Source organism: Humulus lupulus, chromosome 7, assembly GCF_963169125.1.
Source record: "Humulus lupulus chromosome 7, drHumLupu1.1, whole genome shotgun sequence".
In the NCBI taxonomy this organism is placed as follows: domain Eukaryota; kingdom Viridiplantae; phylum Streptophyta; class Magnoliopsida; order Rosales; family Cannabaceae; genus Humulus; species Humulus lupulus.
This window is the reverse complement of record NC_084799.1, coordinates 8,404,983-8,419,761: the sequence shown is the minus strand read 5'-3', so window position 1 is coordinate 8,419,761 and position 14,779 is coordinate 8,404,983. Positions and strand designations below refer to the sequence as shown.

The following is a 14,779-nucleotide window of genomic DNA, read 5'->3' as shown; positions in this document are numbered from 1 at the left end:
ACGTACACATTGATATCTTCAACTCTAGGCCATGGTTCTCAACCAAGAACCACTTCTAACGATGGAGACGCTGCTGATGCATTATTACTCGATGACCCTTGCTTTGTCCTCTTCTTTTCACGCTTCAAGAGAAAAATAATGAAACAAACGTAATTTTCTATGTGACATTTTCATATAATAACAACATTATAAATAACGCCTAACATTAATACATGAATTAATTAGTATTCTACGTACTAGCTAGAGATGCCATAGTTATTTCCGAGTACTATATATGTTAATTAGCAAGGTATATATTTAGTATATCGGCATCTAAGAAAGTCACACAACATATGTTAAATTATATATATATATATATTGAATTAAATTCCTATGAAATAGCAGACCTTGTATTCATCGGTGTTCTTCCAGGCCTTGTTCATCTCATTAACGACCATTTCAATAGTTGGGCGATCTTCACTCGAGCTTGCAACACAGAGAATAGCAATCGAAAGTATGGCTCTGAAATCAGCCTTATTGTACTTCCCTTTCAGTCGAGGGTCTTCAAAATCCTCAATAGGACGATTCCCCAAGTTCACATCTCTTGCCTGCACATATGTATTAATATTATATATACATTTCTTTTTCTTTTCCAAATTCTTATTAATACGAATATTATTATTATTATTATTATATTATATACCTTTCTTGTGAGTTGATCACTAGCAACGAGATTAAGCTCGATAACTCTCTGGCCAGCCAAAAGTTGGAGAGTGACGATGCCAAAACTGTAGATATCACTGGCACATGTCAACTTGGCGTTGCTCATGTATTCAGGGTCCATATAACCTATGGTTCCTCTAATAGCAGTGAATACTCTACTTTCTTCCACGTTCAACAGCTTTGCCAACCCAAAATCCGACAGCTTTGGCTCCAATTTCTCAGTCAAAAGGATGTTCGTAAGCTACACACACACACACATATATATATAATATTATCAACATCCATATGAGATTAATAATAAAACATCTTCATCATCAACAAGCTGGTTGAGAATTAATAATATTTATAGGTATAATATAAGTGTTAAATATATATCACTTCTATATAATAAATGATTTATACTTTTTTGGACCTGTGTTTTTCCCATTACCTGTTTGGACCCTGTGTTTTGAGAAATTACTTTTTGGACCCTATGTTTTGTAAAATGGTTAAAATAGAACCCTAAATTCCATTTTGATAAAGAAAAAATTGAATATAATAACACAGTTTTTAAGTAGAATGATTTTATTTTTGTTATGAATTATTAGTTTGGTAAATTATTTGTGATTTTAGTTGAGAAAACATTAACAAAAATCAGGTTTATGGTTCTATTTTAACCATTTTACAAAACATAAGGTCCAAAAAATAATTTGTCAAAACACAGGGTCCAAAAAAGTATAAACCCTATGATAAATGTGTAGAAATGGAAATTTTTTGTTTTAATGATTTTTTATTTTTTTAAGGTTAATTTTAACAGAATATTATTATATTTAACCGTAATTTGTAAATACTTAAACTTAAATAAAATAAATAATTAAAAAAAATAAAAATTGTATATTTTTGAGATATTTTACAGTGATAATTATTTAAAAGTAATAAATAATTAAACAAATTAAAATATGATATTTTTTAGATATTTTACAATAATAATTATTTAAAAATAATAAAATTATACTTTTTATAACTTAAATAAAATTTAATTAAATTTAAACTTAATTTAATAATATTATATTAAACATATAATATAATATACTATGAATTAGCAACAAATTACTTTTTTCAACAAACTCAATAAACTTAAATTTAAAATCCACATATAATATTTAATATTACATTAAACATATAATATATAATATCTGCTTGTTACTCCCAAATTCAAAAACTAGAACAAATATAAACATAAACATAAAAAAAAATTATTTAATTAAAATATGATATTTATTTCAAAATTTATATAATATTAATATAAATTTAATAAAAATAATTAATCAATTTTATAAATAAAACTAATTGCATCATTGTTTCTATCTAGTATATATATATATATATATATATACACACGTACGTACCTTGATATCTCTATGAACAATACAACCATCTCCGTAATGGTGAAGATACCTAAGTGCAATGGCGCACTCTCGTAGAATTTTCACTCGTATATCCCATGTTAGAAGGGTATTTTTCCCTGGATATATATCCAAAATACATATAAACAAACATAATAAATAAAAAAATTAATGTCTAGGGAATTAAAATGCTTTGTAACAAGCCATATATATAGGTTTTTTTTTAAAATTTTTGTCCAATGTCTTCATCTTTGTCGTCCCATTCTAATTGGTCGAAGACGATGCAAAAATTGTGAAAAGCCAACTTTTGCATAGCACTGAACAATTAGAAAGTGACAATATTAAGATTGTCTTTTAAGCTAGTTCTCAAGCATTTTTCAAAAATACATGTTAATTATGGGGACAAGTGGCTAGCATTGTACTACTTTTAAAGAGTGTATAATAACGAGTGTTGATATTTGATATTTTAACTTGTTGAATATATACCATAAGTGAGATGTGAGCCATGATTAATTAGCTATACCTAATATTTATTAAATTAGAATTTACGTGGAATAATAGCCTTATTTTAGAGTACGTAGTTATAATTGTATCATTACTAGAGAGAGAGAGATACGTACTTAGAAGTTGGTGAGAAAGATTTCCTCCAGAGCAGTACTCGTAGACAAGATAAAGACAATCGTCTTCAATGCAGAAACCAAAGAGGGAAACAAGGTTGGGGTGTCGAATCCTGGAAAGACCTTCGACCTCGCGTTTGAAAGACTCGGCATGCTCGTTGTTGTTCTGGTTTATGTGCTTGATGGCCACCGCTTGCCCACTCGGCAAAATTCCTTTGAATACATGCCCTGCGCTCCCACTTCCCAGGCTCTCGTAGTTCCCGAAGCTTATCGCCTTCTCTATCTCCGTCTTTGAGAATCTATACAGCCCCGACCAAGACGGAAACTGCTCTTTCGATGATTCACTCCTTTTCATACCCTTCGTCTTCTTGCTCACATATTTTACCAGTGCTATGATCAGTAGCATTCCTATTATCCCTACTACGATTGCCAACAATACTTGAGCCAACGCATCTGATCATCCATCAAATTCTTATTATATATGATGAGAATGTTATTTACCAGAAGAAAAACAAAATAAGTTTCTACGTACGTACGTAATTTACTTACATTTAATCTTCAGGTAATCTGGATCTGCAACATATCACAAACCAAATATTTAGAAATGTACTATCTCTTTTTTATAAGTTCATAAATATATCCTCAGTCCTTGATGTTTATATTTGTTTAAGTTGTTAATCTAAATATATATATTTTCTTACCTGACTTGTCTAACAAAAGCAAACACCGGTACAGATCCCCAGTACTCAAACTACTATCCAAAATCGCTGACACAATAGAGACCACAGCAGCAACGGCGCAGACGGCAGTCTCAGTCTTCTGATCGCTTTTTTCGGCAGATCCGACCACTAGTTCATCCCTCAAAATCATTAATGCCATCGTACAATTAGAGCAGGCACCATTAAAATCGTCGTAAGGAGTGTTGCAAGCGGTGACAGCACCTTGATACGTCTTAAGTTGTTTTACGTCTTGTAAAGTTAAGTTGGAGCAGTGACTACCAGTAATAGTACTATCGCCGTAGAAGAAGCCACCAAAGCCGCACAAGTCTGCAGACACTGAGGGTTGCCTGGAGAAAGGGCCAACTGTACAGCTTTTCCAGAGGTCATTGGCGATGAAGATTGTGGCGTTGGCAGGTGGCTGCGTGAGTGTCCGCAGGGCTAGGGCTTGAGACAATGCCGTCATTGCGTTGCGGCAGCAAACGGTTGTGCGGAAGCTATCCCATTGCATTATTCTCTCTTGGTCTTTTTTTAAGCATTCTCCGGTTGGTTGGTATGGATTTTGCGTAAAATTCAATACACAAATCCCTGTATGCATGTATTTTCATGAAATGGATAATAAATTGTAGAGTGTTGCTATGTGGGTGCCTAACACCATTATGTAATAAGTCACACATAGTTTTCTTAAATTAGAATTTGTAACTTGATCATATTATAAGGTGAATAAAAATCCAACTAAACCAAAAAACATTACATTTTCAAAATTAAACATGTGTGGACCACAATTAGTTCTTAGGAGGGTTTATAGTTTTTTTTTTTTTAATTTGAAAGAGTATTTTATTACCATTTTTTCTATTGACAATACATGTTTTACTTTAATTTATATATAAAATATTGAAAAGAGATATATATGAACTGGTTAGTGTTACCAAACGTATATGAGAAATCGAAAATGCCGATAAAGAAACAATTTATTTTTTCTTTTATATAGTAGTACTACACTACAATAATTTTTTTAAATCACAAATATGGATGAGATTTTGTTGTAAAGTGATGACAAATTCTGTTAAGTCCAAAACAGTCTGATTAATAACTATATTGATATAATGGTTACCAATTTCTGTATTTATAAAAATATGCTAAATTCTAGTGGTTGTTGGTATGCATAAATAAAAAGATTTAGTTCTTAAAAAGGACAAAATCCAAAGTGTAAAATGTGCAAACATATTTACCAGGTGCATCAACCAAGGGTGGAGAAGAAGAATCATCCAATGAAAAGCTACACTGGACGAAAACGATAGCAACCCATAAGTAGCCAACTATCAATGAAAAATTGCACTGAGTTGATTTCATTTTGAATTGGGACGAAACTAGCAATCAACTATGTAGCACATGATAAAGTATCTATTATATATCTCTATAGCTTAATTAATTTGTGGATAATAATTTTATTGCATCAATTGAAATTTCTCTTAGAAAAGAAGTGGGACAACATAGTTATAGTGCTCTCATTTCTTGTGAGAATCGAGCACTCTAAGCATATTCTTTTGTCTGATTATTGTGATGACAGTTTGATGTGTATTGTACTATTGTTATCAACGTTAGGGTATAGCTTGTATATGTATATACTTTTATTATTATTTGTTATGCTTTGAAGACTTCTCCATCCTATTATAGTATTTTTTAAAAATAAATAATGAAAAATCCTTATGATTAGTGTATAGAAGAAAATCAGCATTTGAAGAAAAAAAAAATCAACATGCTTTCTTAATTAAGTTTTGGAAGAAATTAGCTTTGGCAACATTATTTTTTAGCGGAATTAAAGAGGAAAATTTTCTTTAAAAAAAAGAGTAATGACGGCTAAAATATCCAATATTTTCAAAATGTTGCACTTATATATCCAATCTTTTTTATTTTGCCGTAAATATATTCAATGTCTTCAAAATGTTATATTTTTATACCCCAATTTTTTTTTGCGGTAAATATTGGTGGGGTTTTCTGCTCTAATTAAAACTCAAATTTTTTGTAATCTCATTTTATTATCAATAAAAGAATAGAAATCATTTTTTGACTTAGTCAATCACTTTGCTCACATATTTTATTTTCATGATTATTTGTTTAATATAAACTTTTATTAAATCCCGAGCATATAGTTAATCTTATTTATAGTGACGTAATCACAGTGGAATATAAATATGATTATATGTTCAAAATAAGTTAGTCCTAAGATTAGTCAGTGCACAGGATTTACACTAACTTGTCAATCTACGATATGATCTACTTACACATTACAGTGTTATGTTCTTTCCAGAACATTAGCAAAGTAGATAAGATCGGATGTATTTGTTACATCGGACATGACCGATATTGACAGTTAATAAGATAAGTAAACATACCGTTATTATATATTCTAGTCATATTAGTTGACCATAGGTCAATTCAATCTCAATTCTGAGTGGTTAGTATTCTAACTAATTGTATTATTTGAGTTCTTTGACTTGTTCGTTACCAGCTTACCCTACGGACTAGCCCATACTTACATCTTGGGAACTCGGTAGTATAATTGAGTGGGAGTGTTAATCATAGATATGAACATCTATAGCTTCTGATGAAGAAGTGAAACGATGGTTTCCTTTTAGTTTGGTTCAATGTGTTAAATGATATAGATCTCATTTCAGTAATTAAATTAGTTTACTGAAATATCATTTACAAGGAACTAAGTGTTTTAAGGATAAAATACAATGAGGGGTAAAACGATGTTTTAAGTCCTATCTCATTGTAGACCTAGAGGATTGTGAGTGACAATTACAATGGATAATTAATAGTGTATCTATATTTGTTATAGAGCGTTCTATGAATTCAAGAGTGCAATTCTGAGTCTATAGTGGAGTCACGAGGAATTAATAAGTTTGTAAATTTATTTGTTAGATTTATGATAACTTATTGAAGCTTGATTTCATAGGCCCATGGTCCCTATTGTACCTTGGATAAAATCATCTAGATAGTCTCAATTAATTGATTTAATTATGAATTAGAATTATCAAAGTTGACCAGGTCAATTTTGGATAGTTTCATAGAATTGTATATAATTTTGAGAAGAAAAGAGAATTTATAGCAGATTTATTAATTAAGATAAATTGATATCTAAATTAATAAATAAGTTTAAATCAAGGTTCAAATTATAAATAATTAATTTGATAAAGGATTTAAATAATTATTTAATTAATTAAATCAATAGAAAATAATACAGGCCTTGATTTTAAGTCCAATAAGCTTATAATCAAATGTGAAATTTCACGGGCCTATAGTCCATGATAATTTCGACCTAGGGCTTTAAAATGACTATTATTTTATTGATTTTTTAATTAAATTAAATGGCCTAATTGAGTCTATAAAATGAGTGCTTAGAGAGAAGTCATCAGTTAAGATTTCTGAGACGACAAATAAGTTTAATCACTGGTTTTCTGATAGTTTTAGATTCTCTCTTGTTTACCGAGATTTTTAGAAACGATATTAATAAAAATTAAGCAAGATTAATGATGGGAGATTTGGAAGATATAAACAAGGGTTTTACGTGGTTAGGGCGTTAATGAGCCTTAGTCCACGAGACAGTTGTATTAGAGCTTGGAAAGTCTTTATCAATGGAGTTTCTCTCTATGTTTTAGCAGAGTGACTGTATACAAGCCAAAAAGAGGTTCCTTCTCCAGTGCTTTATCACCTGTATTTATAGGCTCACAAAGCACTGGGCTTGGGCCGGGGCTGACCCGAGCCCAACAAGGATATAAATACCCCTGGCTTCTCTATCGGAAGCCCAATACAAAGGATAAAAATATAAAAGACAGAGAATGATCGAAGCCCACTGGGGCAGCCCAAAGCCTATATTTCGCCTGACAAAATGGGGCTTTTGGTCTGGGCATTCCGAGTTATGAGGTAGATTCAGGGGACAAGATCAATCAGTGTAGTGGCGGCACAGGTCTGAACCAGCGGCGTGCAATCCCGAAGTGGCCTTTTCCGCAGGTGAAAAGTGGGGACAACTCCCACGCGTCATAGGGCGGCGTCAGGGTCTCGAATGCTTTATCCTGCCAACCCTGAGGACTTGACCCAGGTTCGTTTACCTCTTTCCCTCTTCGTTTACCATAGGCCCGGATCGTTCACACAGGTCCCGAATCGTTACCAGGCTCCGGGACCGTTTTGCATACACTTCGACCGTAACCCCAAACGGCTGCACGTCTCCCAGATGATCGTCCCAGATCATCCTTCCTGGACATCGTCCGGGTCTAGACCCACACTTGGGCCGTCGACCCTGGCCACTTCCTGCCAAACGAGTCTGGGCTGGGCCAAACCCCATTGCCTAGTTAGTGGGCCAGACCACTGTCCCAGGCCCAAAGCAGGAAATGGGGATAACATCTCTAAACACAAGTCATTTCTAAGCCTCTTTGTTATTTTCTCTTCTTCTCTCTATATCTATTTCATGTGTTGAGAATTGCTCACACTAGTCTAGGTGGTTCTAAGGATATTGGAAGATTAATTGTGAAGAAAATAGAAGATCGGTTCAGTTTCTTGATAATACTCTGCGACAAAGAGGATACAAGAGTTAGAGAAACTGAAAGAATGACTGTTTCATTCCGCTGCGTATATTGTAAGTATTCTATTCTTTGTTTCTCTTTTAATTCAATTTTAAAAACATGTTTTAGGCTATCTCGTATTAATTTGTTTAATATTAGATATACATGAAAATAAATAAAGATCATGTATAAGTTTTCCTAACAAATATACCCAATATTTTTAAAATGTTGTACTTTTATACTTATTTTTTTAACTATTTTGATAAATAATAAGAAAGTGTGGAAAATATAGGATTTTAGTTATTTTTAAAATTTTAAATTATTTTCTTTTTCTTATTCTTTCTCAAAATAACTATTTTAAATTTACGATTAATAAATGTTTTATTAAAATTAACAAAAATAATTAAAAACTTATATATTTTCATCAATTTAAAATATAAGTTTTTAAAAAAAAAAAAGTAAATGAAAAATATAAGTTTTAATTATTTTGATTAATTTTAAGAATCTTAATTTTTTTTATTATTATTTTGAAACTGAAAATAATTTAAAAATTTAAAAATAACTAAAATCCTATGTTTTTCCTTCACTTTCTTATTATTTATCAAAATAATTAAAAAAAATTATTAAAGTGCAACATTTTAAAAATGGATATATTTACTGCCAAAAAAAATTTGGGTATAAAAGTGCAACATTTTGAAAAGATTGAGTATATTTACCGCAAAAAAAAATTGGGTATAAAAATGCAACATTTTAAAAATATTGAGTATTTTACCTGTCATTTACTCAAAAAATAATATAGAAGTAGGAGTATAAGGGAAAGCTTCTCTAAATTGTTACCTTATACTTAATTTTTTTATTTTAAAAAATATATGGAAATACTTTTAATAAAAGTGATGTTGTATTTTATTATAAAAAATAAAAAAGTGATGTTGTAGTTTTAAATATTTAGAAACAATATATGGCAACAATTTTAATTTATTTTTAAGTGCTTCCATTTTTTTTTTTGGTTTACAAATCACCCAATACTCATTGATTTGAATCTTCAAGTACATGGGTCATAATATATGGTGGAAACTCTTCCAACCAAGTAATCTCATTTTCTATCTGTAGTGCATATCTGACTAATTCATGAGTAACATTATTACCATTGCGCAATACATGGGTCAGACACATACCCGGAAAGACAGATAACAATGATATAATATTCCTAAGAAGACAACCCCAAAGATAAACATCCTCTTAGGAAGAAATAACAAAATTTTCAACTTCAGAATCAGTCCCTACAAAAGTGGCTTTGAAACCAAGCTCCAAACATCATTGTATAACATAAGTAATAGACAATGCCTCTGCCACTTTGGAAGCACGAAGTGAAAGGGTCAAAGCATTAAAATATCCATATGGGTTGGCCTCAGCAAACTAAGAGAATTCCTAGGAAGCTTCAAAAACTACGAAGTGTGCCACCAAAAACAAAAGCATCAAAAGGAAAGCGAGATAAGTGGACAGAGCCTTGAGTTCATGTGATTTCACCGCATCAGCTACCAAGAAGGATGATCCTCTATTATGTGCTGATAGAATAGTAACCTACAAAATAAACAAATAGAAGTGGAGCAATGTTTAACGCCCAAACGTGACTTCCACTTAGCGGTTGTCGTAGTATAGATCGGGCGGTCGATTCCACAAGGAGGTAAGAAAATAAAGTTAATCAATAAATAAAGTTTAAGAGATAAATAATGTGAGGAAAATAGAACAAGTGATATTTTTGTTGTTTTTGAAATTCAAATATTAGAAATAAAGATAGATTAAAATGTGATGTAACAATAGGTAACAAATAGGAAGGATCAAGAGTCACCAATATGCATACTTATTTATTTGGATATTTGATTCACAAAAATTACACAAATGGATAGTTCACATCCCAACTATTCATTTGGAAGATTTAACATTAAAGCACAAATATGTTTCACAAAAATGCATTCAAGTGATTAATATTCTTTACCATGAAATGATGAGATAAATCTTATGAGAAATCTAAAAATGACATTATACCATTGGCAATAATGCAATAAAAGATTGGACATAAAACCTAACACAAATATTACTTTTACTATTTATAAAATACATAGAAAGAGCATGACTAATTCTATATAGATTTTGTTGACGCCGTTTTTCGTCAACAGATAAAAGAAAAGCACAAAAACAATGAATGACAATGGCCAAACGAAACAAACAAATCAAACACACGGTTTTTTACGTGGTTCAACAGTTAAATCTGCCTAGTCCACGAGTCTCTGTTATTAATCTTAAGATTATCTCTGAAAAATTCTTTAGCACGAATTCTCCAGAGTTTTATCTCAAGGATCAGAATTTCGGTCCTTTACAATGGTGCATGACCTCTCTATTTATAGAGAAGGCTGCAGAATACTATCCCACATATTTTGGGTAGTTACTCGTTTGTGAATAAAATAAATGGCGTTAAATGCCTTTAATCAGATATAAAAGGAAACGTCCCTGAAGACCAAGAAACGCATAACTGACTAAATAATATCCCACGATTCTTGGGGATTTACATTAATAAATGAGGATTACATCTCATGTTTATAATACTTGTAGATATTCAAGGTGGTGATAGCGTATCTCTAAGGCTTTAGCATCCCAGGTCTCACGTCATTATGCGAGCCAACGAAATCTCCCGAGATCACGTGTATTTTGAGATAGTACATCGAGCTCAAGACCCCTACTCCGAAGTTCCTGAAGATGAGGGTGCTCTCAGAGCTACCTTTCGAGATCGAGATCATTTCGAGGTCACGATACTCGAGGTCATGTATCGTACTTTTCCGGCTCGATTTACAATCCTAGAGCATACCCTAACCCTCACGAGACCATTTATTGCGAACTCAGCTTTCGAGGTCACGTTTACCATGGCTCGAAATCTGGGTATAACATCTTGCCCCCTCAAAAGTATTTGTTCGAATCCTAAGAGAAGGAAACTTTTGAACTACTTTCTTTGGGAACCGCACCGTCATACACTTTCGAACATGGACACGCGTCAGCTAGGTATTGCTCACTTTAGGTACTTGAGTACCTTGGAAACACGCCCACGATCGTCCGTCTGACAACTTTTCGGCGCCTTCTTGCCATTGATCCCCATCCGTTCGATCTAGTGAGGATTTTATTCAATGCTCCTGATTAATTCCGTTTTCCCACCTATATATACAAGACCCCGCTTCATCTTCTCCTTCACTTTTGTTCCTCGTAAGCAAGAGAAGAAGAAAAACATACCCAGAAACCTCTTGCCACAGTTTCTACTCTGTGCATGTTTTCTCGGCCAAAGAAACACAGGAATCCTGGTCTGTTCGAGTCAGTGAGTTCTTTCTTGCAACCTCTTCTCCAATCGACGATTTCTCTGCAATCACCATCACTGTGTAAGTATGCCATTTTTATTTTCAGTTTTTTATCCATACTGTTCTTATTGTGTATGCTAGTTTACGTTCTTAGCATAATAAGATAGGGGGTTTCGTTTCGATAGGCTTTCAAGTCTCCTAAACTTCCCCTGCTGGATTTCGCATCACTGGTTTATATCCAGTTTTAACGTTTGAGTGAAGTTTCAATTTTCTGGGTTTTGAAAATCTTAGGCCATGTTTCTTGTCTACTAAGTTTTCGGGTAAAAACCCTTGTCCTTGACAAATGCACGAAACCCAAGAATGCCCTTCCTGGCTAACCGCCACCTTTCTTTCCCTTGAATTTCAGGATTTTCAAAAGATCATCCACGCTCCTTTTCTTTCCTGTGGAACACACGCTCTGACTCTTTAGTAAGGGTCTCAATATTTAGTTTCTTGTTCTTAAATCTCCGAGTTCATCCCATCGAGCTCGTGATTCTTGCATGTATGGCCCTCACCATTTTTTCTTTCTCGTTAGATGTCACAGAATCTGGAAAGACGGTGGGGGTCATTGCAAGCCATCCCTTACGAGCCTAAATCTCCGAGTCCAGAATCACCGTTTGTCCGGAATCAACGTCGGATAAAAGAATATGAGCTTGCGCGCGAGCAGGAGGACATTCGAGCCCACTATCGCCGTCAGATAGACGAGGTCATTGAAAAGAAGAGAAGAGTTCTTTGGGAGGCCATCTATCCGGAGCCCAACCCAGGACCTAGGCCAATCCCCCTCGACCCTGCGTTAAAAGTCACGGTTGCATATCATCCGGGGGAACTCCAATTTTCTTTAATGGCGGAGCCTTCGTCTTCGCAGCCTAGGAGGGAGATGTTCGAAGCCGAGTTCTACCAGAGCTCGGTTACCACCACCGACCAAATAACTGACATCTTGGCCCTCCATGGCCTTAGTTCGTTGGACACCCTGAAGTGTCGAGCTCCGGCTAGTCATGAACGGAGCTGTTTCGCCCCTGGGGGCCGCGATGCCAGTGTGAAATACACGGCCTGGATCCAGGAACATATAAGGGCAGGAGCTCTGCTGCCCTTGAAGTCCTTTTTCAGAGACTTCACTGATTTCGTTGGGTTGGCTCCATTCCAACTCAACACCAATTCGTACAGGGTGCTGTCTGCCCTGAGGTCCTTGTATCATGAGCTGCAGTGGAAAGGACCCTCACCTCAAGAGATTTTGTATCTCTTTTGTTTGAAAAGTAACCCCTCCCGAGCTCGGGGAGGGGATGGTTTTTACTATCTCTCGAGCTACCCCAAGGAGACGAAGATTTTTGAAGATCTTCCAAACCACCCTCCTGACTCCAAAAAGGCTTTTTTCTGGACAGACGGTCTGTCCCCGTCTCGACATTGTTCGTTCAGGCGGATTCGTAAGTACTCTTGTTACTTTTATTTTTTTGAGCTCAGAATTTTAGCCCTTAAGACCATACTTAGCTGAAATGTGTTTCGCCTTTTAGCTAATTTTCAGCGTCCCTCCCCGACCAAGGCAATGAGGGAGCACAGAGAGGCCTTGCTCCGACTTCCTTATGGTAGGAGGTCTCTCTCGTATCTTCTTCAAGAGGGCAAGCTCCGAGCCTGTGGGTTGTTGGGAGAAGGCCAGTCAACCTCTGACTGGTCTAACAAAAAATACGAACATTGGGAGGAGGTGCCACAGCCCACAAGCACCCTTCTTCCGAGGAGAGAAAAGAGGGCATCTCTCCCAGTTCGCTTGAGGAGTCCGCGATCTGGGAATGAAGCCAACGAAGAGGCCTCGAGCTCGGACTCAGATGAAGGTAAAACCCTTCCTACTTCGAGAATGTGGTCCCCCACTTTGCTAAAACACAGGCCCAATAGGTTAGTCTCGTGCCCACAGGATAGATACCACTTCTACATATGGAGTTGGGTAGACAATTGTGTCCATAGGTTTGATAGTGGGCTCGGGAAATACGACACTATGTACACCACGGACGAGGTGTGGAATGGGATAGCTGTGCAGTATGGGACCAATGATTATAGGGACCTTTCGAGGTTATCACCAACTTATAGGGAAGGCACTCCCCCCGCCTCTCCTGAAGACGGGGGAATTTCATGGTCCCCAAGCTCGAGCTCGGGGGAAAGTTCCAGTAAGGTTTTTTCTACCATCACTCTATACGTCTGTGATACTGAAGTAACTTGTACACCTCTTTTATTGACTCACTGTGTTGATTTGTGCAGGCGAGATGGACTCCAACCTTGACACCCTTATTGACAATGCGGGTGCCAAGAGGAGCAAACGCCCCAGGGCAGGGTCACTGAAAACCAGCCAGTCGGGGAAAGGCTCCAAGAGATCTAAGAAAACGCCTCCTCCTGCCCCGCCGGCCTCGAGCTCTGCTGCTGCGTCGACTGGCCAGATCAGCTCCCCCACGACAATGCCATCCTCGCAGGCCGTCGTCTCTGCGGTGGCACCGGCCTCGATGGCTGGTACCTCTGTCGTGGTTGAGTCCCAACCTCCTGTGGTGGGTCAAACGTCTTCTGCTCAGCTCGCCAAGAGAACTTCTGCTTCTCGAGCTCAGAAGCTAACCATCTCCACCCATATGGACTCATATGTGGTGGATAACGCTGTTGGACCTCATGGATCTACGCTGATTTTGGATGTCATGTCCCGGATCGGCCAGAGCTACGACAGTTTCGAAGCTCCCCAGTGGCAGTGCCTAACTGGCACCCGAGACCGCACTGTTCTCTACGAGAAGAGTATCGAGCACACCGTTGCAGTAAGTATTTTTCCATATTTCTTTCGCTTATATCCATGCTGTCTTGAGGCTAATGGTGGTTTCTTCCTTTTTTCAGGCTCTTGCCTTCACGGCCCAGCTCAACTACGAGCTTAATAACGAGATTCATTCGAGCAGGACTCATGCCCAAGAGGCGAAGGACCTCCACCTTAGAGCGAACGATGATCTGAAGGCGGCGAATGCTAAGCTCGAGGCAGTGGTTAAGGAGCGTGAGGAAATGGCCAAGGAGCTCGGAAAGCTGAAAACTGAACTCGAGGAGCAAAAGAAAGATAACACCCAGCTTCGGGAGACCAATAAGAAGCTCGAGGAGGACAAGACCGCCACCTTCGACCTCATAGAGGATGTCAAAGCTCGCCTTACTGCCGAGTACAAAGAAAAGAAGGAAAAGGCAGTCGACTCAGCCATGTACCGGATGTGGGCTTATAACGAAGAGCTGGACACCAGCTTCTTGGGTCCCCACGAGGCGCCGCTTCTCGAGCGATAGAACGCTCGACTCGAGAAGGAAGAGGCCGAACAGCTCGAGAAGGAAAAGGCTGAGCAGCTCGAGAGAGAAAATGCTGCTCCGGGCACCGTTTCGGTGGAAGCTCAGGAGTATAGTCATGCTATTCATCCTGGT

The 14,779-nt window shown here is 36.3% G+C and overlaps 1 protein-coding gene across 1 annotated transcript; it reads right to left on the bottom strand.

The window, feature by feature from the left end:
• Window positions 1-38: 38 nt before the first annotated feature.
• Window positions 39-4,773, bottom strand: LOC133791326 (proline-rich receptor-like protein kinase PERK3). Its single transcript, XM_062229250.1, has 8 exons — window positions 4,653-4,773; window positions 3,406-4,008; window positions 3,254-3,277; window positions 2,708-3,157; window positions 2,091-2,206; window positions 683-943; window positions 387-587; window positions 39-122 (listed from the first exon to the last, which is right to left on the bottom strand). Exons 1-8 carry the CDS (start codon window positions 4,771-4,773, stop codon window positions 39-41), a joined length of 1,860 nt encoding a protein of 619 aa, XP_062085234.1.
• Between the last annotated feature and the right edge of the window lie 10,006 nt (window positions 4,774-14,779).